This window comes from Theobroma cacao, chromosome 5 (assembly GCF_000208745.1).
Source record: "Theobroma cacao cultivar B97-61/B2 chromosome 5, Criollo_cocoa_genome_V2, whole genome shotgun sequence".
NCBI lineage: Eukaryota > Viridiplantae > Streptophyta > Magnoliopsida > Malvales > Malvaceae > Theobroma > Theobroma cacao.
The window spans coordinates 37,678,075-37,704,199 of NC_030854.1; the positions used below are offsets into that span (position 1 = coordinate 37,678,075).

The 26,125-nt window shown below is 35.2% G+C and overlaps 3 protein-coding genes and 1 pseudogene across 6 annotated transcripts; all 4 read left to right on the forward strand.

Annotated features, from left to right (window-relative positions):
* LOC18600336 lies at positions 476–8,694 on the forward strand. Its single transcript, XM_007030709.2, is given in 37 exon segments — positions 476–882; positions 969–1,031; positions 1,560–1,649; positions 1,738–1,797; positions 2,058–2,123; positions 2,219–2,284; positions 2,361–2,436; positions 2,522–2,586; positions 2,656–2,748; positions 2,833–2,913; positions 2,998–3,082; positions 3,174–3,217; positions 3,311–3,373; positions 3,459–3,518; positions 3,612–3,665; positions 3,751–3,807; positions 3,928–4,042; positions 4,134–4,254; positions 4,951–5,017; positions 5,221–5,373; positions 5,605–5,667; positions 5,765–5,854; positions 5,963–6,018; positions 6,173–6,242; positions 6,338–6,403; positions 6,480–6,555; positions 6,639–6,703; positions 6,956–7,048; positions 7,143–7,223; positions 7,309–7,393; positions 7,482–7,525; positions 7,609–7,671; positions 7,747–7,806; positions 7,913–7,966; positions 8,128–8,187; positions 8,282–8,396; positions 8,489–8,694. Coding segments are annotated over 37 exon segments (2,931 nt in total). The 5' UTR covers positions 476–690; the 3' UTR covers positions 8,608–8,694.
* On the forward strand, positions 10,905–14,634 carry LOC18600338 (annotated as a pseudogene).
* On the forward strand, positions 15,733–17,849 carry LOC18600339 (putative pentatricopeptide repeat-containing protein At1g12700, mitochondrial). Of its 3 annotated transcripts, none has more exons than XM_018121153.1 (2): positions 15,733–16,344; positions 16,447–17,849. In XM_018121153.1, the coding sequence occupies exons 1-2, from the start codon at positions 15,786–15,788 to the stop codon at positions 17,673–17,675; spliced, it is 1,788 nt and encodes a 595-aa protein (XP_017976642.1). In that variant the 5' UTR covers positions 15,733–15,785; the 3' UTR covers positions 17,676–17,849. The 3 variants fall into 3 exon arrangements, with proteins under 3 accessions (XP_017976642.1, XP_017976643.1, XP_017976641.1); XM_018121154.1 differs by having other exon boundaries at positions 16,450–17,849; XM_018121152.1 differs by having other exon boundaries at positions 15,733–17,849.
* On the forward strand, positions 20,911–25,701 carry LOC18600341 (sugar transporter ERD6-like 5). 2 transcript variants are annotated; one of them, XM_007030716.2, is made up of 18 exons: positions 20,911–21,184; positions 22,208–22,270; positions 22,454–22,543; positions 22,635–22,694; positions 22,890–22,955; positions 23,051–23,116; positions 23,192–23,267; positions 23,359–23,423; positions 23,575–23,667; positions 23,789–23,869; positions 23,963–24,047; positions 24,166–24,209; positions 24,292–24,354; positions 24,436–24,495; positions 24,599–24,652; positions 24,746–24,805; positions 24,942–25,056; positions 25,145–25,701. In XM_007030716.2, exons 1-18 carry the CDS (start codon positions 20,972–20,974, stop codon positions 25,264–25,266), a joined length of 1,476 nt encoding a protein of 491 aa, XP_007030778.2. In that variant the 5' UTR covers positions 20,911–20,971; the 3' UTR covers positions 25,267–25,701. The 2 variants fall into 2 exon arrangements, with proteins under 2 accessions (XP_007030778.2, XP_017976646.1); XM_018121157.1 differs by lacking the exon at positions 24,292–24,354.

Consider the following 26,125-nt stretch of genomic DNA (forward strand, 5'->3'; position numbering starts at 1 on the left):
AGAAGAAAGAAGTTTTTCAAAACTAAAATTAATAAAATCTCATTTAAGACAGATTAAATAGATTGACTATATTATTAATTGAAAAAAAAATAATAAAAAAACTTGATTATAAAAATTTAATTAAAAATTTTACATCTCAAAAAGTTAAAAAAATAAAATTTTAATATTTTTTTTTAATTTTATTAAAAAGAATATTTAAATATTTTACCTTAAATTTTTAAATTTATTGAACCGTCTATGCATACATATGATAAAAACAATGAGTATCTAATTCCCATTAAATTAAGTAAGAAAATCCCTCGTGGTTTAATTTTATAATGTGCATGCAATGATTGACCGTCCGACACTGAAACTTTTTTGTGGATCCCAAACGATGTTCTGCCAATAATTTAATGATAGGAGACCCACCTTTTTGGAGCAGTTGGCCCGGCCATAGGCATAAATTATTTGTATCATATTAATAAATTATCAGTACGTGGAGCCCCTAAGAAAAAATCTGTCAAACAATTTTAGTCAATGTAAACAGAAACTTCTGTTTTGATTTAGAGAAACGAGCTATGGGGGCCAGAGGAATAAATTATTTGTATCATATTAATAAATTACCAGTAGGTGGAGTCCCTAAGAAAAAATCTGTCAAAAATTTTAGTCAATGTGAACAGAAACTTCTGTTGTGATTTAGAGAAACGAGCTATGGGGCAGCAAAGAAGAGAAGTAACTGAGTCTTTGCTTGTCAGACATGGACATGGAGACCTTGTTCACACTGAAGAAAATATTGGCGTTGTTGTTGGGGGTGGAGGGTCAGTGGCTGCTTCCAGTGTCACCACCATTCTTGCTCTTAGCACCTTTGTGGCAGCTTGCGTTGCCTTTGGTTTTGGATGTGCTGTAAGTGCTGCTTTCATTGAATGTTAACCAGTTAAAACTGTCCGTGACTCGCAAGGCTGAACTTTTTTCTTTGGTTTGCTTTGCAGATAGGATATTCATCACCTACTCAGTCCTCAATCATGGAAGATTTGGGACTTTCTATGGCAGACGTAACCACTAACCATATTTAGATTTTTGTCTGCTTTGCTGATGGGCAATTTTCATTGCTTGCCTGGACAAATGCTAAATACTAGAAGGGGTATTGATGTTAAGGCTTCAGAACCTGATTAGTGAAAGTTTTCACCAGGAAAAATTGTGAAACGTAGGCATTGCTGTCTAAAATTCTGAAAATAGAGAATCTGGTTCAGAGGCATCGTCTCCCTCCATGTTAGCGAGTAAAAAAGGCTACTGCAGAACTAAACAAGCCAATTGCCCCTCTGCTTAATTTATTGAAACTTTGGCATATGCATCTACTTTGTGTGAATCCTTGCTTCAATGTGGTTTTCCTCCCTTCTTTTCTGTAAATCTTGTGAACCTCATTAACAGTGGCATAGTTTCAACTCAAGAAGGCCTCTTTTGGTTACAGAGAGGATCTATGAAGCAACAAATTTACATGGAATGTTCTGCTTTGTGAATTTAATTGCAATTAGTAGTCCTTCAAGCGTTTCTGATTTCACAGTCAATACTCCGTTTTGCAGTTTTCACTTTTTGGTTCAATACTTAATATTGGAGCAATTCTAGGTGCAGTAATAAGTGGGAAGATTACAGATTTGCTTGGTCGCAAATTGGTAAGCTTTGCTAGGAATCTTTAAGCCAAACTGTTGAATATAAGTTGCTAGACTTCTACAAACTGTCTAACCCCATGTCTTGAATCAGACCATGTGGATTCTGAATATATTCTACATCAGCGGGTGGCTCGCCATAGCATTTACAAAGGTTTCAGCTCTTCTGCTCATTCTCTCATAAGGTTTCTTTCTTGACATGTTTGATTTACTTACCAAGACGGATCCAAACTTTCACTAGGCTACTGGAAATAGACTGTGTAACGTGATAGGCAAAGGTATCAGAAAAAGTTTGATTTTCTAAGCTGGAATAATCAGAGGATGTTCAATATTGTTTAAGCTGTTATTATCAGTTTTGTCATTTCTCGCTTCAAGTTCATGATTCACACAAAAATTATCATGTGTTTTCAAAAGGTTCCTTGGCTGCTGGACCTGGGAAGACTATCACTGGGATTCACAAATGGAATTTCGGGTTATCTGGTAACTTTTGTGAAGTTTTTCTTTATACAATTTCAGCCATGTCTTCTTGAATGTCTGAAGATGGATAATAGTATTAACATTTCAATCCAAAATAGGTGCCCATCTACATTGCAGAGATAACACCCAAGAACCTCAGGGGAAGATTTACAGCCATAGTACCGGTAAACTTTACCATTAATCAAAAATAGGCTGCATGCACTTTCTGCCTCATGGTTCTTATCCTATTTATATCTGCAGTTGATGACTTGTTGGGGCATGTCATCCATGTATGTGGTCGGTTCCTTTGTCAGTTGGCGCACCTTGGCTCTAATAGGTAACCTCTATTTCCTCTCATGCACAGAAAATTGGTTGTGCAATCCGAAGGTTGTAACAGTTCTGGAATAATGTTTATATTACAGCCATCATTCCTAGTATACTCCAACTCCCACTCCTCTCCTTCATTCCAGAATCTCCTCGATGGCTGGTGAGTCCAATTTGAGATTCTGTTACTAATCTCCACTTTGGTCTTCAGATACTGAGAATATCTGTGCAGGCAAACGTTGGTCGTGACAAAGAGCTTGAATCTGCTCTGTTGTGCCTCAGGGGAGAGAAAGCTTATATTTCTGATGAAGCAACTGACATCAAAGTAAACCCCCCCCGCCCCTTTTTTTTTTTCAAAAATTACAGTTTATTTTATCTGTTGCTTATTTTCCATTGATGTGATAAATAGCATTATGTGGACTCTCTTAAAAGTATCTCAGAGGAAGGAATTTTAGATGTATTTCAGAAGAAGTATGTCCGACCCTTGCTTGTAAGACATGTAACTGGATTGAAATTCACCATTTGCTCTATCTGTGTTATTATTTCCATTGAGAATCTGTTGCATTCCTTGTAGATTGTAGCCGGCATGGTGGCTCTGTTGAGTTTGGGAGGAGTCAATGCATTTACATATTATTCTGGTGTTATTTTTGTCTCAGCTGGTAAATTACCGGTCTTAACAATCTTCATACAACTTTAAGAACACTTGTGAAAATTTAACTATACCAAGTTTTAGTTTATGACGATTGACAGGTATATCCAGCATGATTGGACTCATTGCATTGGCTGCTGCTCAGGTTTTCTGCACCTTTAAGTCAATTTGGGCAGCAAATTTCTGAGTAATTCATATCTCAGAAACTAACTCATGTTTTGCTTTTTCTTTTTTGCAGACATTACTTGGCTTTCTAGGTACAATCTTTATTGATAAATCTGGAAGGCGACCACTTCTACTGGTTAGAAAAAGGATATATATTTTCCAATGGTCTGTAAGTCAATTGCTTGGTTGAACAAAATGATGATTGTGGATTTTGTTTGCAGGTTGCTTTAGCTGGATTGTGCTTCAGCAGCTTCCTCACAGGGTTATCGTTCTTGTTAAAGGTTAGAAAAATGGTACCTTAATTAGCACCCCTTCGATGTTTTTTGTGCATTTCACCATGTCCTGACATCACAGTTACAATGACCAATGAGCAGGAATATAATTGGTGGGGTGAAGGTACTCCTATTTTGGCACTCATTGGCATATTGGTAATGCAGATTTGTTCCCTGTCATTTTACTTTTCTATCTTTTTTTTTTACTTTTTACATTCTAAATGTTTGATTACGCTTTCAGATGTATAAGGGATCATTCGTAGTAGCCGTAGGGATACCATGGCTGTTAGTAGCAGAGGTCTGCAAACTGTTTTCTCCTTTGTTTACTCATTCATTCATCTCTTTTTCTGCAATATTCATCAAGAGTTTACAGAAGGAACTCATTATGCATATTCAACCATCTCGGGTTCTGTCACAGCTATTTCCAATAAATGTAAAAGGTTCAGCTGGAAGCATCTGTAATTTCATCAGTGGGATTACTGGTTGGGCTGTTGCATACTACTTTAACTTACTAACTAAATGGAGCTCAGCAGGTGCATGGGTGCCTTCTTTATCCACTGATTATCTTATATTTCTCAAGCTTTTTAACCTTAAACAATGACTGTTTTTGGGGCATTCTTTCAGGAACATTCTTTATATTTTCAGCCTTCTGCTGTGCAAATTTCATCCTAGCAGCAACAATGGTGCCGGAGACTAAAGGTCGAACACTGGAAGAAATACAAGCATCAATTACTCATTCTTCACAGTGAAGGATATTCTTGCAAGTTATTCCATATAATGTATATTCTAATAAGGGGAAACAATCTGTCAGAAAACTTGAGGCACCATCCCTTTTGTGGATCATAACTTTGTAGAAGATTATTCAATTTTCAGCCACAGGACACAATGGGGTAGGAATCCAAAATCTGAAAGTTGAAAATGCAATTAAATGAAAGAAATATCTGATCAGAGCAGGTGGCATTGAAGACTACTATGCAATCTGTCGCGTCATCTGCATGCCCTTGTCCAGATATTTTTTCCATTAGGATTTTGTCTCCAGAATTAAAAGGATACTGTACTGAATCATCTCTTGTTTTTTTCTCCCTTAAGCTTGTTCTAAGCCAAAGGACAATAATCAATAGGGATTAGCTTCTTTATGGCACAGAAGAGATCCTGGAGGCTTAAGTCAAAGCAACTAATAAATAAATTTTAGAGAGAAAAGAAGGTAGGAGGGAGGGGGAGAAGAACATTTTAATAAGGATTTATACTCCTAATTTATGAGTAAACATTACAAAGTCATCAAAAACCCAATAAGAGTCCTTTTTATCTTTGACGCTGGACCACAATGGTCATGGAGCAGAACATCTTTTCCTTGGTTAAATTCCAGTCACAGGATGACTTGGGTTCGGCCCTGGTCCCATATTGGTACATCAGTGACTGAATAACTAGCCAACAAATACAGTCTGAATGTGCGCCATCACCATTCACCAGTCATTATCTGCTTTGGTCACATGGGGTTCATGAGCAATGTGCATGCTTATTTCCTCTACTCCCTCACTTCAGGAATCAAGTAGTTATAGTGCTTTATAGACCCAAAAATGTTCCTTTATTTTTTGTTTAACTTTTTGTTTCGTGACATTATGGGTAGTTAGCCAAATGGGATACAAAGCAACCCAAATTTAATGTGAGTTCCTAATTATTCCCGTTCTTTTTTCTTCAAAGACAGGAATAGATGGGGGAAGAAGCGGCAACAGTGACACAATCTTTGCTTGGTAGACGAGGACATGGTGGTGGTGGTCAGCTGCAGACTGTTTCAAGTGTCACTACTACTCTTGTTCTTAGCACCTTTGTTGCAGCTTGCATTTCCTTTGGTTTTGGATGTGTTGTAAGTAGATTAATCACCATATTCTGTGGCAAGCAAAATGTACTTCTCAAACCTATTTTCCAGCTTCCATGCATCTCAATGTGAATTTTCCATGTGCTTGACAATCTATTCTACGAATTTGACCCAATTTTCTTGTTGAAATACCTAGATTATCTAATTAGCATCTGACTAATGAAAATCATTGCTTGAGCCTTCTGTTTACCCTTTCTTTTCTCATGAGTTCTTTCACAGATGGGATATTCATCACCTACTCAGTCTGCAATCATGGAGGACTTGGATCTCTCCATTGCAGAGGTAAGTATATTTGGTTGCGGATCATTCTTTTTTATTACCTATTTAGGGGTAAAGAGAAAAACTATTTTGAAGTTTTGACTACTCTCTTGCTATGCAGTTTTCACTTTTTGGTTCAATGTTAAATATTGGATCAATTCTAGGTGCATTAGTAAGTGGGAGGACAACAGATCTCCTTGGTCGTAAATGTGTAAGCTTCTAAATTCTACATTACTACTGAGCTTACCAAACATCTCTAAGCCATTTGTTGAGTTTTAGTTACAAAATCCTGTCTAATTTCCTCAATGTCTTGAAACAGACAATGTGGGTTTTGAACTTATTCTACATTATGGGATGGTTCGCTATAGCATTTGCAAGGTTTTAGCTTTTCTGTCTTTAATTCTCTGCCAACTTTTCCTTTATGTCATGGACTCCGTTCCTTTGCCTAGAAGATTACATCTTGGAGTCTTAACTGAATTAGTGCCTGTGGTTTTCCATAATCCAATAATGTTGGATTTTCATGTGTTGGAAAGGTTCCGTGGTTGCTTGATGCAGGAAGACTATTACTGGGATTCAGAAATGGAATTGCTGGTTATTTGGTAACTCTTGCAAAGATTTCATCTCGAATTTGATACTATTAATCATATGTCATTTAATAATGGTATTCAACTATTCATATTTCAATCTCAAACAGGTACCTTTATATGTTGCAGAGATAACACCCAAGAATCTTAGGGGAAGATTTTCAGGTCTAGTACAGGTAAACCTTACACTCAATTAAATTCAGGTAGCCAATTACTTTCTGCATCATATTCTTACTGCAGCCGATTCCACAGACAATGGGTGTAATAGGCCTTTCAATGATGTATATTATTGGTCCTTTCTTCAGTTGGCGTATCTTGGCTCTGATAGGTAACTTCTGATACTTTTCCATGTAAACTGTATTAGTATTGCAATCTGAAGTTTGCTCAACTTTGGAATGGTTTCACATTTAGGTATTATTCCAAGTCCACTACAACTCCCACTTCTATTTTTCATTCCAGAGTCTCCTAGATGGCTGGTGAGTCTGATTTTAAGGTTCTTTTTGCAATTTTATTCGAGATGAAGTGCTTTACCAAAAACTAAATGAATTCAACTTTTGATTGCTTTGTCTTGTTACTTGTGAGACATTAAGCCAGAAACATTTTCAAAAATGTCTTAATTAAACATTAGTTTAGATACTGGCACTTGATACTGTTTTGCAAAACAATGCAACAAAAATTTAGTTTTGCTCCCTAACTCTGATCCCTCACTGCCATGGAATTCTCCGTAGGCAAATGTTGGCCGAGAAAAGGAGTTTGAAAAAGCTCTGCTGTCCCTCAGGGGAGAGAAAGTCAATATTTTTGAGGAAGCAACCACTATCAAAGTAACACTCAACTTAGTTCTTCATAGCATACCTTTTCTTAAAGAAAATAGATAACATGTTGCTTGGAGGAAATAAATAAGAATGGCTTTTTCAGGATTATACGGAATCCCTGAAATGTTTCTCATGGGGAGGAATTTTAGATTTATTTCAGCGAAAATATGCTCATCCCCTAATTGTAAGCCTTGTAAAGCAGTTTCGAATTTTCTAATTTCTCTTTGTAAGTCTTCTTTGATTCATGATTCTCCTCACACTGCACATAGATTGGAATAGGGCTGATGGCACTGCAACACTCAGGAGGGGCCAATGCATATGCATATTACTCTGGTGTTATTTTTGTCTCAGCAGGTAAATTATGTACCCTAACAATGTCTGTATCACATTAAAATGAAAAAAATTTCAGCATTTAAGTTATTGTAATTCCTTTTTCTGACAGGTTTATCAAAATATATCGGGCTTAGTACATTGGCTGTTGTCGAGGTGCTATGCTGTTTTAAGTTAGCTTTGGATGTGAAGTGCATATCTCAGAAACTGAAGATTCCTATATTCATACATGTTTACAGATATTAATGAGCCTTCTTGGTACCAGCTTGATCGATAAGTTTGGAAGACGATCACTTCTACTGGTCAGAAAACTGAGAACTTCTAAATTCGGATAATGTTTCTGGCTAAACAGTTAGCTGATATGTATTATGTGACAGGTTTCTTCATGTGGATTATGCTTCGGCAGCTTCCTCACTGGAATATCATTCCTTTTATAGGTTTCTTTATAGAAGTCAAAAAAAAAAAAAAAACCTACATTCTTTTATCCATTCCGTGTCCTTTGTGCATGTAACAATGTACTGAAACTTCAGTTACCACAAGCAGGACTATAACTGGTGGGGTGAGCGAACCCCTATTTTGGCACTCATTAGCATATGGGTAAGTTGTATACTTTTGGCATTGCAAATTAGGAGATAAATAAAAACCAGTAAACTACTGCCCTTCTTTTTCTCTCTGGTTCAATTAGTTAGTCTGTACTTATAAGCTTCATATGCAAGAGATTGAGAGATAAATACTTAACTATTTGATTCTGCTTTCAGCTTTATATGGGGTCATACCAAGTAGGAATGGAAGGAATTCCATGGATTATAGTGGCAGAGGTTAATTTCCTATCACCTGTTTCAGAAATTCCCCCACAATCTAACATAACTATGTTTTACTGCACAATTCAACAGTGAAAGACATTGTTTTCAGATATTTCCCATAAACATAAAAGGTGCAGCTGGAAGCATTTCCAGTTTGATTGGGAATTTGTTTTCTTGGATTGTTTCATACAACTTTAACTTCTTATTTCAATGGAGCTCAGCAGGTAAGTTCAGTCTCTCCCCACCACTTTGTCAATGGTAACATTCTTTAGCTTTTGATCTAAGAAATGACTTCTCCAACTGCAATATGTTCTAGGCACATTCTTCATATTTTCAGCTATTTGTGGTCTGAATGCCATATTTGCCGCGACAATGGTACCGGAGACTAAGGGAAGAACACTAGAAGAAATACAAGCATCACTTACTAGCATATGAAGAAGTGTGTCAACAATGTATATGAATACTGGCACTTTGAATAAATTGCTTTAGTTATCACCTTAACAAAGGGTGTTTTTGTTATTATTTTATTATTATCAATTTTTTGTCCAAACTTATCATTTTTTTATATTTTACTTTTCATCTATTTACTCTCTAATTTTTATAAAAATTATTATAAAATAATATTTTCCTTTGCATTTCAACTCTTTTCTGAAACCCTTCTTCTCCAATGTAATGAAAGTGTGGGTACTGAAAAGTAGAGATGTTCCCATATCTCATGCATGAACCCCACAGTTTGGTAAACTGGGCCCATCATTTATTAATTAATTGACAGTCCACTTTCTATTAATGGTCTAAAGGTAACCACGTTTCAACTTTGGTTTTATTCAAATAGGACAAGGAAGAAATCCAAATGTCCTTTCATTTGAGACATTATCTAATCGTGGATATTTTTATGTTTCCAATTAATACATCAATGTATTTAAGTTTTCATCAGGTTTGTAATTAAATTTGTGGGATTGTTGATTGATCCCAAGCTCTAAAAATCTGAAACAGTAGCGGGCAAGAGGAAGAAGCAGGTAAAAATAGTTGGTTTTGGTTACCAAGAATCTTGAGTTATCATTTTAGTCACAAGGGGCCATGCAATGATCTGGAACCGGAAAGGGAATGCTGATAAAACAAGTGGATAAGATTTAATGGTAGATATACAAAAAAGGAAGGCTCATGGGACATGCCCCTTTGCTCTCCTTTCAAGACATGTTCCCATCAGCAAATACAAAGAACATTAGTACTTGATCCTCCTATTTGAACAATTAAGAACAGTGCTGATGGAAAATTCTTTTACTGTTAGTGATTCATTGTCAGATTAGACACAGGCCATCAGATCATTAAAAAGGTTGATTTGTTACTGAAACATTTGATTTTTACCAGGAAATCTGAAACAGGATCATGCAAAATCCATACAAATCAGTGAAGAGAGACCCAAGATGAACTCTAGATTCCTAGTATCTTAGAAACAAATGGGAAGTCGTTTTGCATCGTTTCCCTTTCCATTTGCAAAAGGGCAGCTTTGGCTTCTAAGATATGAGCATTACAGGGTGGGAGGGGCAATCAAGATTGAAAGATTGCTGAAGGGTTATCATGTTCTTGACTTTTCCATGCTAATATAATACTGAAATCCTTACACTTGATCGATAAGCAATTGCGGTCAATCTCGTCGGAACTGGCAAAATTGTACAATACAATTATTTAAAAAAAAAAGGGAAAGAAAATGGTAGCCGCAGAGAACTTGCTATGTGGAACTTGCAGATAGGACTATTCAATAAACAACTACATTAATTTCTGCATGCGAAAACAACACGTTTTTTTCTTAAAGAATTACTATAAAATCATTGTCTCTTGCTGTCAAGATTTCTCACCAAACTTCCTGCCCTTTTTCTTCATTCTGCTTTCCAAGGGGACAATAGATATGGAGGGAGAAGGCATAGAGGGGGGATCAGCAACTGAACCTTTGATTGTCAGTAGCTGCAATGGTGATGGTGTACCATCAAGAAAGTCCAGTGCTATAACAATATCTCTTGTTCTTGGCATCACTGTTGCAGCCTGTGCTTCTATTAATTGTGGGTACTCTGTAAGTATCCAATGGAGTGATCCACATATGATTCATCTCCCTCTCTCTCTCTCTCTTGCTCTCTCTTTCTCTTTCTATCTGCATATGCTTTTGGCTTGTAACATCAGGAATCTTCTTCTGTTTATGTATCTTGGATTCTGCTTTTGCTAGGGCCACAGCTCTGGCCAAAACTAGATGCATTGATCTTTTCCTAGTTTTTAATTCCTTGTCTTGACTGTAGCAGTTTGATCACTTCGTCTGATAGATTTGAACTCTAGGTTGTACTTTATGCAGACAATGTAAAACAATTTTTTTTTTCAGATCTTTCCAGGACAAACATGAATAAATTTGTACTTAGTGGCCACTTCAAATTCTCCTATTCTTTTACTAATTCCTAGCATATTATCAGCTGTATGATTAGGATTACTGTGTTGTTCTAGTTGTTGCATCTTGGAACCAATTGCTAATGTGATTATAACCGTTTATTTTTACTGCAAAAAACACTCGGCCACAAGGGGATAAAATTTCCAAGTCACATTTTCTTGTTAGAACCGTCTGAGGAAAGCAAGAGCGAAACCAGACTTTAGTTTGGTTGAATAGTTGGATCCTAGAGTCAACATCCATGATTCTTTTCTCTCTATCTTTGAGGCATTAACGATCATACTCATGATTATACTTATTTTACATGATTGCTTTGCATGGTGGATATTCATCACCTGCGGAATCTGGAATCATAGATGAGCTAGGTCTCTCTGTGGCAGAGGTAGGTGCCAGGCTAAAAAACATTAAGACATAATTAACTTGATGTTAATTTAATGTCAGAAAGGAGTTTCAACTTGCAGAGTTTTCCCTTCCTGCAAACAGTTGTTGTGTAGCTCACCACATTTTCGTGGGGATCATTGGGGAATCATAGATCATATTTGAAAAAATGCCTTTATATGGTTAAAGAAGAATGCACTGCACTGTTTTGGGATGTGCTTAAAGCCATTTTTTCTGAGGTTTTTTTGTTTACCTGACCCTCACTTTCCCTCTTTTGTCCCCATCACTTGTGCAGTATTCAGTTTTTGGTTCAATATTGACAATAGGAGAAATGGTAGGAGCAATAGCTAGTGGAAGAATATCAGATTTCTTTGGTCATAAAATTGTGAGTTTTCTCAATACATAAGCATCTATTCTACATCATTAAAGCTTTTATCAAGTTCTCAGCTAATGATTTTTGGTTGCTTTCATGAGGCAGACCTTCTGGATATTGAATAAATTCTACATCATGGGATGGCTAGCTATAGCGTTTTCCAAGGTCTTGTATCCTCACCTTTCCTCTTACTCCATTTTCTACAAGGCTTTCTTTTAATTAGTTATAACATCATTGGCTTGTTCTCACATCATAATCCTGAATGTTGCAATGATTTTTGACAGGAAGCTTGGTCACTGTATCTTGGAAGGCTTTCACTGGGATTTGGAACTGCAGTATTTAATTATGTGGTAATTGCTGTAAGACTTCATCTATCTATTAGATGCAGTTCACCATGTGATCGATAACGATGTCTTATTTAATGCCAAGTAGGGACCTGTTTATGTAGCAGACATAACTCCTAAGAATCTTAGGGGAGGATTTTCATCACTAGTTCAGGTAAATTTGAGCATTATAGGTATTGGACTTTTGTAAATTCTGGACTAAAAGGGTCTATGATTTAGTTTCCATTTTTACTTAATCTACAGGCAATCACAATTTGTAGCATTTCAGTCGCATATTTTGTTGGTTCTATTACCTATTGGCTCACCTTGGCTCTGATAGGTAGCATCTTTCAGTCTTTTCTTTCCATGCTGCTTTGCTGCATTGTAGTTTTACAACACACAAGGAATGCATTAATGATTTTCCGACCATTGCAATTTTGCAGGTGTCATTCCTTGTCTAATACCGGTCCTATGTTTGTTCTTTGTTCCGGAATCTCCTAGATGGCTGGTGAGTAGAATCTTCAGTTCCATGAGTTCTATCAGAATTGTGTTTGCTTTATTTTTTTCTGTCTTGAAATCTCACCTTAGTCTGAATCCTTTGAATCCTGTCTATTTTGATTGCTGCATAATCATATGGCCTGGTTCTGATCTTTTTCCGGTCATAGAAACAATACACAGTTAAAACAGTTGGTGTTGGCTTAACGAAATAGAAATGCCAACAGAATACACGTAAAGTACTCAATTATGGATGTGCATTCCCGCAGGCTAAGAATGGTCGAGACAATGAGTTCAAAACTTCTCTGCAGTGCCTTAGAGGAATGAGTGCTGATATTTCTCAAGAAGCAGCAGAAATCCAAGTAAATTTTGAATATAATATCCTTTAAAGAGTAGTCATTCCTTGGACTAAATCTGGAAGCCTGAACTTTTTTGACCTTCAACTAAGAGTGCAATTTTGATCTGTTAAAAAATCTTGCAGGATTATACCCAAAACTTGCAACGCAGCTCTGAAGATAAAATTCTGGATGTGTTCAGTTCAAAATATGCTCATTCAGTTATTGTGAGTCACATTCGTTGATTCATAGTTTCTCTCTTGCCTGTAAATGACATGCTTGATCCAAAGATATAATGAGATTTTCGCCACAGGTAGGAGTTGGCTTGATGCTACTACAACAACTTGGAGGATACAAAGGATTTGCATATTATGCTAACAGCATTTTTGATTTAGCTGGTAAATTATAGTAAAAAAAATGCTCCAAATAACTTAAAAACTGCATGGTTGTGAAGGGACTGACAATTTGTTTGACAGGGTTTCCAAGCACTATAGGAATTATAGCAGTAGCTGTAACTCAGGTGGCAATCTATTTGAATGGTAATATTAATTCAGAATTCATCATGGGGTGCTTCTCTGATACCGTACATATCCTTATGCAGATTGTCATGAACATTCTCGGTATACTTTTAATTGATTCATCTGGGAGACGGCCTCTTCTAATGGTTAGAACATAGAATAATCAAATGACCTTTATCTCAACTAAATTGAGAAACTAGTACTGAAATCCAAATATTTTTGCAGGTTTCTGTTGTTGGAACATTCTTTGGGTGCTTCCTTACAGGAGTGTCATTCCTCTTGCAGGTTTCTCGAAAACAAAACATAAAATTTTAACTGCACCATCAAGAAATTTTCTTTTCCACATCTTAATTTCCCTTTATCTTCTATTTCCTGAAAGATATGAAATGTCATGAGCAGGATCTTCATTCGTTGGAGAAAATCACTCCATTTATAGCGCTTATTGGCATCCTGGTAATTCAAATTACACTAACACTCTCTGTGTTCGTTTCCTCAAAAATGTTTTACTGTTGATTACATCTGTATCGAACATTTTCGTCCATTTTCTTCTTATTTAACAATTGAGAAACAAATCAGATGCTTTTAACTCTGGCATGAAAATTGTTGTGAAAAATTCAACGAAAAACTATCTTGTGTCTCCTTTTCTGATAGTAGTACAGAATTTGTGTCAGGATCATACTGGTTCAGGTTCTTTCATGCACTGTAGATCAATAAAGTTCCAATCCAAATTGCCCATGACTTCCATATTTATTTATTTGTCACATTTTGAGCTGAGGTTTATTATCTGATATATAAGCTTTATTTGTATATTTCTGCATTCAGATGTACATGGGATTTTATTCATTAGGCATGTCTGGAATTCCATGAATTATAATGTCAGAGGTTAGTCGACAACTTCTGTCTTGATTTCTTCATTCATTTAGCGCATAGCTAATAGCAACAAATGGGTTTTTTTCCCCAGATATTTCCTGTTAATATAAAGGGCTCAGCTGGAAGCCTTTGCAACCTGGTGAACTGGTTTTGTTCTTGGGTTGTTTCTTATACATTCAACTTCTTACTCGAATGGAGCTCTGCTGGTGATCCCTAATGCCTTTCTTTCCCTCATTCTTCTCTCTGTCACTCCTTCCACTGGTGTTATCATACTAAACTACTTATCATTACACTATTCCAGGAACATTCTTCATATTTTCAGGCATTTCTGGGCTAGCCATCATATTCATTTTAAAGCTGGTGCCAGAGACCAAGGGACGAACACTAGAAGAAATTCAAGCATCAATGACTCGCGGTGCACGATAAGAAATACAGGCATACTGACAAATACAATCATGGTGGGGGATTCAACTGCATTGATCAAGACATATTCCAGCATTGATATATTCTTTAGGCTCAGCAGGATGCTTGCTTTTGACCTTGTTTTAGTTTGCATTGGCCTTTAAGGTTTTTCCCATGAGTACATCAAATGAAGTTAAGATCATGAAGTAATATCAAACTTCATCTTTCAAGCCAATCTGCCTAGTTTTCAGGCTTGGCAAAAAACATGGTAAAAGCTTGATGGACAGCAAGCCAGGCCTGGACCTGAAAATCAGACCGGGAAAAGCTAAAGATTAGTCAACGACTCACAACTTTCATGCAGCTTAACTGACCACTTTTAGAAAATGGAAAATACAGTTGAAATCTCACTTTGTCACGAATAACTGCCCAAATGATGTCTATTAGAATATGAAACAAGAAAATCAAGAAATTGACTTTGAGTAACAATGTCACTTTCAGTAAGGTTTTATTCGTTCCATTTGTAATATGTAAAAGAATTATTGATATATAAATTTAAAAATATAATGAAATTCAGTAATTAATGATATTTTATATTAATAAAATTAATCTATTGAGCATTCATAAGAATATGATAAAATTATTAAATTTGTATAACGTTTTTTTTTATAATAAAACGATATAAAAGAAAACTTAAAATATATGAATAAAAAAATATTTTATTATTTTATTTGTCACAATTGTAATATGTAAAAGAGTTATTGACATATAAACTCGAAGATACGATGAAGCCCATTGAGCAGTCGTCAGAGTATGATAATATTATTAATTTTTTATAAATTTTTTAACAGTAAAACGGTATCAAAAAAAACTTGGAACATATGGAGAAATAAAGAAAAATTGCTGTTCTTTTATAAACATTAAAAGTAAGCCCCTACGTTGCACATACCCGTCCAGCTTATACCCTCAGCTTACTTACCAAACATATCACAACTCCCTCCTCTAAAATCAACGTGACAAAATTCAAAAGTATTGTTGGAAGCTTTATTCAAACTTCACAACTTTTCTTAAAGCCTTCACGTGGTTAAGTGTGAAAATTTTTTTGGGATTTTTTTTATATATAATATAAATTTATAATTCTTATTCTTTTAATGAATCATATTTTTTTTATTTTTTTTGACATTAAATTTTATTTTAAAATTTTTTGTATTACAAATACAGTTTATGGATGGTATAATTTTTATTTATAAAAATAAAAAACATTAAAGTTAAAAACAATTTTCATTATTGAAGTTTTGAAAAAACAATTTAGCAATTTCTTTTTTATTATTTTTAGAAAAATAAATAAATAAATATATATATATATATATATATATTTGGGGAAGGAATCTAAAATTAGAAACATTAAAAATATAATAAAATAAAAATAAGACCACCAACACATTGAAAAGAGAAAAGGTTGGGGGTTAGTGGTCCGAAAATTGAAGCCAACTGATGACCACCCACCCTTGGCCATTCTTGTCAAGTGAAGAGCAGATGATGATGAGGACCTGGAAATGCACTTCTTCTCCTTCTTCTGTTTTGCAATTGCGTCTCCTTCTACTTGGTAACTCCCATTCTTTCTCTTCTCTTCCTTTCTTCTCCTTTTCTGTTTCTCCTCCTCTTTTCTTTTCTTCTTTCCAATCCCCTTTTTTCTCTACCTCTTCCTCCTGTTTCAAGAAATCCAGGTATGGGTTTCACAGGATTGATGATGCCTTGGATTTGTTCAATCACATGCTTCGCACCCGTCCCATCCCTTCTATTGCTGAATTTACCCAATTAGTTAGTGCCATTGTTAGAATGAAGCATTATGAAACTGCTATTTCTCTGTTTGGACAAATGGAATTAATTGGAATCAGACATGATGTTTATAGTTTCAGCATCTTGCTTAATTGTTTTTGTCGCTTGCATCGAACGGATTTTGGGTTTTCGCTTCTGGGAAAAATGTTGAAGCTGGGTATTCAACCAACTACCGTTACATTTACCACCCTCGCCAATGGGTTGTGTATTGAAGGTAAAATAGCTGAAGCAGTGGTGTTGTTTGATGACATTGTCAGGAATGGCTACCAAACTAATTTGATTACTTATAGTACGATAATTAATGGTCTTTGTAAAGCAGGATACACTAGTGCGGCTAGTAGATTGCTAAGGAAGATGGAACAAAATAACTGCCTAATCGACATAGTGATATACAACACAATCATTGACAGTCTTTGTAAGGACAAGCTTGTACCTGAGGCTTTAAACCTTTTCTCTGAAATGACAGGTAAAGGCATTCTGCCAAATGTTGTGACTTATAGTTCCTTAATTCATGCTATGTGTAATTCAGGTCAGTGGAAGGAAGTTACTAGATTATTGACTGAAATGGTTGCTAACAATTGCAAATTAGATGTTGTCTCTTATAATATTTTGGTTGATGCATTTTGCAAAGAAGGGAGGGTTTCAGAGGCTTGTGACATTGTTGAAGGAATGATTCAACAAATTGTTGACCCCAATACTATTACATATAATACATTGATGGATGGATATTGCTTGCAAGGCAAAATGGATGAGGCTAGAAAAGTTTTTAATTTGATGATTACTAAGGGTTGCGTACCTGATATTTATGGTTACAACATCTTGATCAATGGATGTTGTAAAGATCAAAAAATAGATGAGGCCATGGCTCTCTTTCACGAAATGTCTCGAAATGGATTAGTACCTGACACTGTTACGTACAATGCTCTTATTAATGGCATGTGCCAACTAGGTAGACTTTCAGCTGCACGACAACTTTTTGAAGAAATGAGTGCTTGTGGCCTAGTTCCAGATGCGATCACTTACTCTACTTTGTTACATGGCTTATGCAAGCATGGTCATGTTGATGAGGCGTTGGACAGTTTTCATATCATCCAGAACAGTGGGATAGAACCTTATATAGTCCACTATAATATCTTAATCGATGGCTTATTTCAAGTTGGGCAACTTAATTTTGCAAGGAAATTGTTTTGTGCACTACCAGTCAAAGGTTTACGGCCAGATGTTTACACTTGTAATATCATGATCAAAGGACTTTGTAAAGAAGGGCTACTAAAGGAAGCGTATGAATTATTTAGGAAAATGGAATTGAATGGCTGCTTGCAAAATAGTTGTTCTTACAATACAATAATCAAAGGATTTTTTCAAAACAACAATGTGTCAAGGGCAATGCAAATTTTACATGAGATGGTTGATAAAGGATTTTCTGCAGATTCTTCCACAGCGACAATGCTACTGGATCTATTATGTAGAGATGGAGGAGACCAATCTATTTTTGAGCTGCTTTGTAGAAACTGCGCAGATGATCAAAATGTCAACATGATATGACTTGTTATCCATCAATCTTTGTTTATTAAATTCTATTCTAAAAGCTTTTGTATGCTGCAAAGAATTCAAGTAACCATAATTAAGTTTTGTCATTTGTTTTGGTGTTGTTACTAGGTTGTGGTGGTTTGCAATTCTCATTTGCAGAAAATATAAAGAGTGGCCCTTCTATGCCTAGTGCTAATTGTTTCATGGTCTTTAAACTATTTCAGATGCCGTGAACAATGGTAGATTCATACGAGGTTATTTCCAATATTTGTCGTGAAAAATTCAAGGAAAAAGCATCTTGTGTCTCCTTTTCTGATAATAGTGCAAAACTTATGTCAGGAGCACACTGGTTCAGGTTTTCACATGTACCGTAGATCAATAAAGTTCAAATCACATCTAAAATTTCTCGACTTCCATCAACCATATTGATTCCTTTGTCACATTTTTAGCTTGAGTTCTATTATCTGATACAAAAGGTTTATTTGTATATTTCTGCAATCAGATGTAGAGGGATTTTATTCATTAGGCATGTCTGGAATTCCATGGATTATAATGTCAGAGGCTAGTCAACAACTTCTGTCTTGATTTCGTCATTCATTTAATGTATAGCTAATAGACGGTCTTTTCTTTTCCCAGATATTTCCTGTAAATATAAAGGGCTCAGCTGGAAGCCTTTGCAACCTGGTGAACTGGTTTTGTTCTTGGGTTGTTTCTTACACTTTCAACTTCTTACTCCAACGGAGCTCTGCTGGTGATGCCTAATGCCACTCTTTCCCTGATTATTCTCTCTGTGTCATTACTTCCACTGGGGTTATCATACTAAACCATTAATCATTACACTATTCCTGGAACATTCTTCATATTTTCAAGCATTTCTGGGCTAGCCATCAGATTCATTGCAAAGCTAGTGCCGGAGACAAAGGGGCGAACACTAGAAGAAATTCAAGCATCAATGACTCACAGTGTATGATAAGAAATACAGGCAGACTGACAAATTTAATCATGGTGGGGGATTCAACTGCATTGATCAAGACATATTCCAGCATTCATCTATGCCTTAGGCTCAGCAGGATGCTTGTTCTTGACCTTGTTTAATTTGCATCTACCGTTATGGTTTTTTCATGAGTACATCAAATGAAGATAAGATCAAATAGAAGAAAATCCATCTTTCAGGCCAATCTGCTTTGCTTTCAGGCTTGGCAAAAAACAAGTTAAAGCTTGAGGGACAGCAAGACGGGCCTGGTCCAAAAAATCAGGCTGGGAAACTAAAGATTAAAGTCAACTTCTCACAGATTTCACGCAGCTCAACTTTCCACTTCTAGGAAAATGGAATTACAGTTGAAGTCTCACTTGTCGCAAATTATCGTTCAAATGTTTCAAGACATGATGTTTTTCTTAGATTTTGGTGGAAAGGCATGACCCCTTTTGGTACTTTCTTCCTGTCTTATGAACTAAAAAATTCAACCCCTTAACCACCTCCAGGACCTGAAGAACTCCATTGACAAATCAGGGATTAGCTTGGTAACAATATCTATCTCGCAGCTGGAAGAAATTAAGGTGGCTAGATTTCTTGTTTCTTCTAATTAAAAAAATTAAGATTTTGGGTATTATCCATAATCTTCATTATTAAAAATAAAGTGAAAATTAGATTTTGCCATTTTGGGTTTGGATTAAAGAAAGGATTGTTGATCCATCAACAAGATTTGTTATAGTGCTTTAACTCATTCACAAAGATTAGGGTTGTTGGAGTATCTAATCCAACATTATCTGGATTTTTTAACAATAATTTCTCCAATAATGTACTCAACTCTATTGAAGGGGTGGGTCCCATCTTTCATTATCATAAATGCCACCCTACATGCCTACATTTTCTGTTTGCTTTTATCAAACCAAACTATAAAGTCAAAGTTGCTTCCACAAGCAACAGGCAACAAATTCAATATTTAATCAGTAGGGAACAAGAATTAAATAAAGAAAAAAAAAGGTCTAATAGTAGCTTCTTGCCTAAAAGTTGGGTTTAAAATATTAGCATGTTTTTGTTATGAGACAAATAAAGAATGGATGCTGCATTAGCAATAATTGATGGCTTATTTGACTTGTAATCATATGCATATCTATATGTACCAAACAAAAATCATATGCATATATATGATTAATGTATATCTTGTTTTCTTCTCAAATACAAAAAAAAAAAAAAACACATGAAATTCAAAATAAAATGTATTTCAAATTATTCAAAATATAGTATTTTTCACTTGTTATAAAAATAGATATCATGCACAGCCAATTTCACATGTTCGATTCAAAATGTCTTATGTAAAATCTCAAGATATCAAAGATAAATTTACATATATTGAGCAAAATCATAATCAGAATTCAACAAAAAAATTCATACATTAAAAAAAATATTATTCCAAAATTAGAACAATGATATCATATATAATTATATACATTTTCATGCTCAACATTATTTAATAAATTGAGAGAAAATATGATAAATACTACATGACAATAAAATTCACATTAAGATTGATTTTCATAAAATGAAAACATCAAATAGATATCAAGTTATTTACCTAATTTGCTAAAACCAAAAATCTAAGATCAAACATTAAAATCTTTTTGAAGCTTGAAAAAATAAAACTTCAACTTTGAGATGATGATGATGCTAACACTTGAGAAATTAGAAAATCACGTTAATAACGTGTTGTGAAATATAACTTAAAAAAATATTTATGAGATAAAAGTATTAATAAAGTAAAAAAAATTAATTAAAATATATGTATTTACAAATGAAGTAAGAAATCTATTTATAGGCTAATAACCCTTATGAAAATAGAATTTACAAGATAAATATAATGTTATGGGATTTGATTTAGATTGGTTAAACCTAAATTTTAATCAAATCTAATCAAATTACACTCCTATGTTTGTCTTGCTAGACTACTTGATCCGTGTCAGCCACTTGGCCTGGTCTGAACTCTTGGATTGTGAAATAATAGATATTCACACATATATTTAAATTTGATATATTAAAAAAAATAAAAAATTTAAAAAAATCGAATAGCTGCACATTTTTTATTTTTTTAAAGAAAACTTATCTTTCACGAAATAAACCGAACATAAATAAATAAAAAGCATTAGGTTAAGTCATTTATCTAAACATAGAAATTAAATGATACCTAACAAATTGACAAAAGAAAAATAGTACGTGGGCCATTTTCTTAACAATAGTGCTAATCATACACGTTTTCCATGGAAGACAAGTCTAATTCTTCTTTAAGTTGGTTTGTTTTCAAGCACTTTTCTATATGTATAGTCTGATGCAAAATAGGAAAATGGAGAGGGAAAGCATGGAGGAAGGGCTGTTAACAGGGTATCAACCAAATGAACCAAACCCTTCTAGCAATGGAACCGGCAACCTTGCCATGCCATTGCCACCATCGACAGCTTCCTCGCTCAGGCCTGTTCTTGTCTTCAGCACGTTTGTTGCTGTCTGTGGCTCTTTCTGTTATGGCTGTGCTGTAAGTTCTTCTTCTTCTTCATTCTGTAAGGTTTTTTTCCTTTGTCCAAAAAGAAGAGTAGCATCAGTTTGATGAAGTATTCTAAATTTGGAAATGTTTTAAGCTATGTTTTCAGTTTTATTTTTCATTTGGAAATTGAAAACCATTGAAACATTTACATTACAGAAAGAAAGTTTAAAGTCAAACCTTTTACGTATTATATATATATATGTATTATATTATTATGAGCCAAATATATGAACATTCAATGTCAAAGAGAAAGTGCTAAGAAGAAGCAATTTCATAATTTAGACCATGTTATGGCTTTACTCTATCAACTACTTAAAAAAATGTGAATTAACTACTTTGCTGGATAATACATATATTTTAGTTATTGAAATGTACACTTTGTTAGTATTAACGGATTTGATTTTTAGACTATGAACTATATATATATTTTTTTGAAAATTAAGATTATGAACTATATATAGACACTATATATTGCATTTAGGACTCCTTTTTGATATATCAGATCGGTCTTTATGATTAGGTTTCATTTTGCCTTGAACTTAAAGATATGTATCTACCCAAAATTCCACACTCAGTTGTAAGTGACAAGACTATGATTTAAGACTTAGATGTAACCATTTTGATTATGAATTTTATCACTTATAGTTTGAGTTGAAGTAATAATTGGAATGTTAGCTGTAAGAAAAATTAAAATGTGACAGAAGGGTTTGGTGTACGATCCAATAATTTGGATAGCCAGAGCATGGAAAACGAATCCCAAGAACGGGTTCTTGTCTTTTCCAACAAGTTTTTGATAGAATCTAGCAGTCAAAACAAACTTTGTTCCAACTTCTTACTGTAAAAGATGATGTTCGGGTAGTTGTTGGGTTACAATGAAACAACATTTGAGCAAGGCCAACCACATATAACCTGTTCACAAGCTCAAAAAGATGAAGAATCGAAAATAACTTTGATTATATTTGGTAACAATGATCGAATTGATATAAAAAAATAATCATGCTTTCTTGACACCAGCTTGGTTATTCATCACCGGCAGAGTCTGGGATCATGGAAGATTTGGGCCTCTCTGTGGCAGCAGTTAGTACACCCCCAATCTTTTCTTTCTGTCTTTTTTTTCTTTGGAAAGGGCAAACTCATGTATCAAGCTTCAACTTACTTAAAACGCAAGAAAGCTTAAGCTCAAGTTCAGTTTCTAATCTTTGTTAACAATTGGATGTGCTGCAAAAAAATATTCATGATGGCAATATCATCAATGTGCAGTACTCCGTTTTTGGTTCAATCATGACAGTTGGAGGAATGGTGGGTGCAATTTTAAGTGGGAAGCTAGCAGATCTTATTGGTCGTAGACGTGTAAGTGTTTTTATTTTTGGAGATATCATAAGATTTCAACTTGAAGTGAATGCATAATGGTTCATTCCTCTGTGTTGATGCTTTGAGACAGACAATGTGGTTCTCTGAAGTATTCTGCACTGCCGGTTGGCTTGCAATAGCATTTGGACAGGTTAGCTTCCACTTTGAATTCTTTCCCTCCCAAAGCTATGCTCCATTTGATCGTAGAGTTTCTTGCAAAAATCTCCTGCTACATCCATTAGTGAGGCACTAAGGTCTTGCTTATGAAACTTCTGGGTTCTGTAGTTCTATGTTTGCTTATTTGTAAGACGATCTTAAATAGTAAATGTTCAATTCTTGTTGGAAGAATGCTTTGTGGCTGGACATTGGGAGGCTGTTAATCGGATTTGGAGTTGCGATGCTTTGTTATGTGGTAATTGTACTGAGTTCAATCATACGTACATGCAGTTTGTAATTTACTTACACAATTAGATGTCTGATGATACCTGAACTTTCCACAACAAGCAGGTACCTGTTTACATAGCAGAAATAACACCTAAAAGTCTCCGGGGTTCATTTGCATCAACAAATCAAGTAATACTAAACCTTTATTAACAATATGCTGTTTCAACATATCACTTATGGATCTGGGTTTTCGCAAGCATGCAGTTGATGACTACTTCTGGTTTTGCAATTGTATTTTTCACTGGGACCTTCATTTCATGGCGTGTCCTGGCTATGATCAGTATATCCTTATGCCCTTCTGTTTTTCTATTAACTTAAGCCAAAGGTAGTGTTAGTGTAGTTCTGTTTCTAACAAATTCTGTTTTCTTCAGGTGCTGTTCCCTGTGTAGCACAGATAATAGGCTTGTTTTTCATTCCAGAGTCCCCTAGATGGCTGGTTAGTCTGACTCAATTGTGTGGCCAATCCTAGGATGCTTTTTAAGTCCATAACATGTCAGAGCCCTGATCTAAAAGAAATAATGCACTTCATTCTTCATTTTTCTTTGAGTTGATGCAAAGTAATGCCCAAAAGATGACCATTTCTACAGGCAAAATTTGGTCGAGAAAAAGAGTTTGAAGCTGCTTTGAAGCGACTTAGAGGAGAGGATGCGGATATATCTGAAGAAGCAGCTGACATCAGAGTAGCCTTTCAGCTTCATATCTTTTTTTTAATTCTTCTTTTCATTTTCTGCCATAAAACCAAGTAACGACTTAGTTTTCTCATGATAACAAGAAATGTTATGTGCTTCCATTCTCTTGTAGGATTATATGGAAACTCTCCAGCAACACACAGAAGCTAGGTTCCTGGAATTGTTCCAGAGGAGATATGCTAATTCACTCATTGTGAGCTCAGAATAGCAATAGATTAATAAACTGCAATCACCTTTTGTGATTTGCCTGATCATTCTATAATATATGATTTCTTGGAATTGGCAGGTTGGAGTTGGCCTAATGCTATTGCAACAACTCGGAGGAAACAGTGCAATGGTATTTTATGCTGGCAGCATATTTGTAGAAGCTGGTAACTTTAGTCCTTCTATGTTGGTTCCTATAATTATTTCAGTAGCAGTGAATTTCTTGTAAGCAATAAAATTTTAATGGTATTAGAAAAAAGTGACAACGGAAATTCTTTGCAACAGGTTTATCTGCTACCATTGGCCTTCAAGTTGTAGCTATTTTACAGGTAACTTCCTCTTCCAACTTTTAGTGAATGTCAAATTTTGCTTCAAGCATTTTTGAGACACATCAACAAGCTTTTCTTGCAGATTCCAGTAGCTATTTTAGGTTTATTTTTGATGGATAGATCTGGTAGACGACCACTTCTAATGGTTAGTGTTGTAAAGAATTCATTCTAAGGTAGTGAAACTGTTGAACAACAAGTCAGAAATGTAGTATTCCAATTTAAGCAGGTATCTGCAAGTGGAGCGTGCTTCTCCTGCTTCCTTATAGGACTGTCATTCTGCTTTAAGGTATAACAAGTTAAGTTTAGATATTTTCTTCAAACGATTGTTTTTTCTTTTCTAAATGTTTATAGTTTCTCTTTCTAAAAACGTTTCTTTTCTTTTATATCAGGAACTCCCCCACCTGAAGGCACTTACTCCCATTCTAGCACTTACTGGCTTTTTGGTACTTCAGTCTAACCAAAAGATGTTTGTTTCCCTGTATATTCTTCAAACTTTGGCCAAACTATATATAAATTGATCCATACTGCAAACTCAGGTCGTTGCTACAGCTTACACAATAGGCTTGGGAGGAATACCATGGATTATAATGTCTGAGGTATGTAACATTTCAGGATCGAATGCCTGCATCCTTGCTAACAGTTATTACTTACATGAATTTAACATATCAAGGTTGCCCAATAGCTGGAGACAAGACATCCATTTGACTAAAACATGTCCATAATCTTTGTCAGATATTCCCTATAAATGTCAAAGCTCAAGCTGGAAGCCTGGTGACTTTAGTCAATTGGTCCGTTTCTTGGATTATTACCTACACTTTCAATTTCATGATGGAATGGAGCTCGGCAGGTCATCCCTCTCTCCCTCTCTAACAGATCAGTAACCAAGACGACATGACTACTGAACTAAAATGTATTGGCAAACATCATCATTGCAGGAACATTCTTCTTTTTCTCTGTAGTTGGGGGCTTAACTGTTCTATTCGCTGCCAAGTTGGTTCCAGAGACGAAGGGAAGAACACTTGAGGAAATACAAGCATCACTTACTCCTTTTCTGTAATAAGCATGAATTCACCAATATCTAAAAACAATATACATATGGGAAATATACACATAATAAGCTCTATTATTGGGGCCGTTAATAGGCCTCCGAAACCTGACCCCAACAGTTTTAGTAAAAAATCCATGCAATTCACTACTGGAAGAAACAGTATGACCTCACGGCTATATCGTCTGATATTAATTGTCATGATTCACAGCTTTACATTTTTGTCTCATAAGTTGAAGGTGGTATAAACTCTTATATTTTTAATATCACTCTACTATATAGTCGATGTGAGATTCATGGCTCTCTTTTCTAAAATCATGACATCTTCTTTTATTCCCTGTTGGGAGTTTCTCTTCGGCATGAAACTTTGTAACTTGTTGGGAGTATTATTTTAACTATGTAAGATTTGTGTCTACGCAAAGACCGTGACACTATGCGTTTGTTTCACAAGAAAGATATGTACGGAAGGACATTTGAGCAGCCCTCTAAGGATTATGGTGGAGTTATGCCAGATATGATGTTGTGGGTTTTATTGATTATACTTAAAAGGTTAGGAATTTTGCTTTTTGTTTTGTTTTGCGTTACAAAGTCTCTCACTCTTGATCTTAAGAAATTTCATGTTTCTCTGCAAGTCTTATTGGGACTTTGCTTTTTGTTATTCTCCTTTGTGAGAAATTATGAGCAATAATATTCTTGCCTTTAAAAAAGAAAAAAAAAAAAAAACAAGGAAGGATATTTGAGCGGGCCTCTGTTTAGCAGCAGAGATTAGTCTGGTATGAATCATTGAATAACCTGTTAAATGGCTCCTTCTGTTGACTGGAAACAGAAATGTATTTAAGGGGTAAATACTGAGATATGGGAAGGTTTCTGT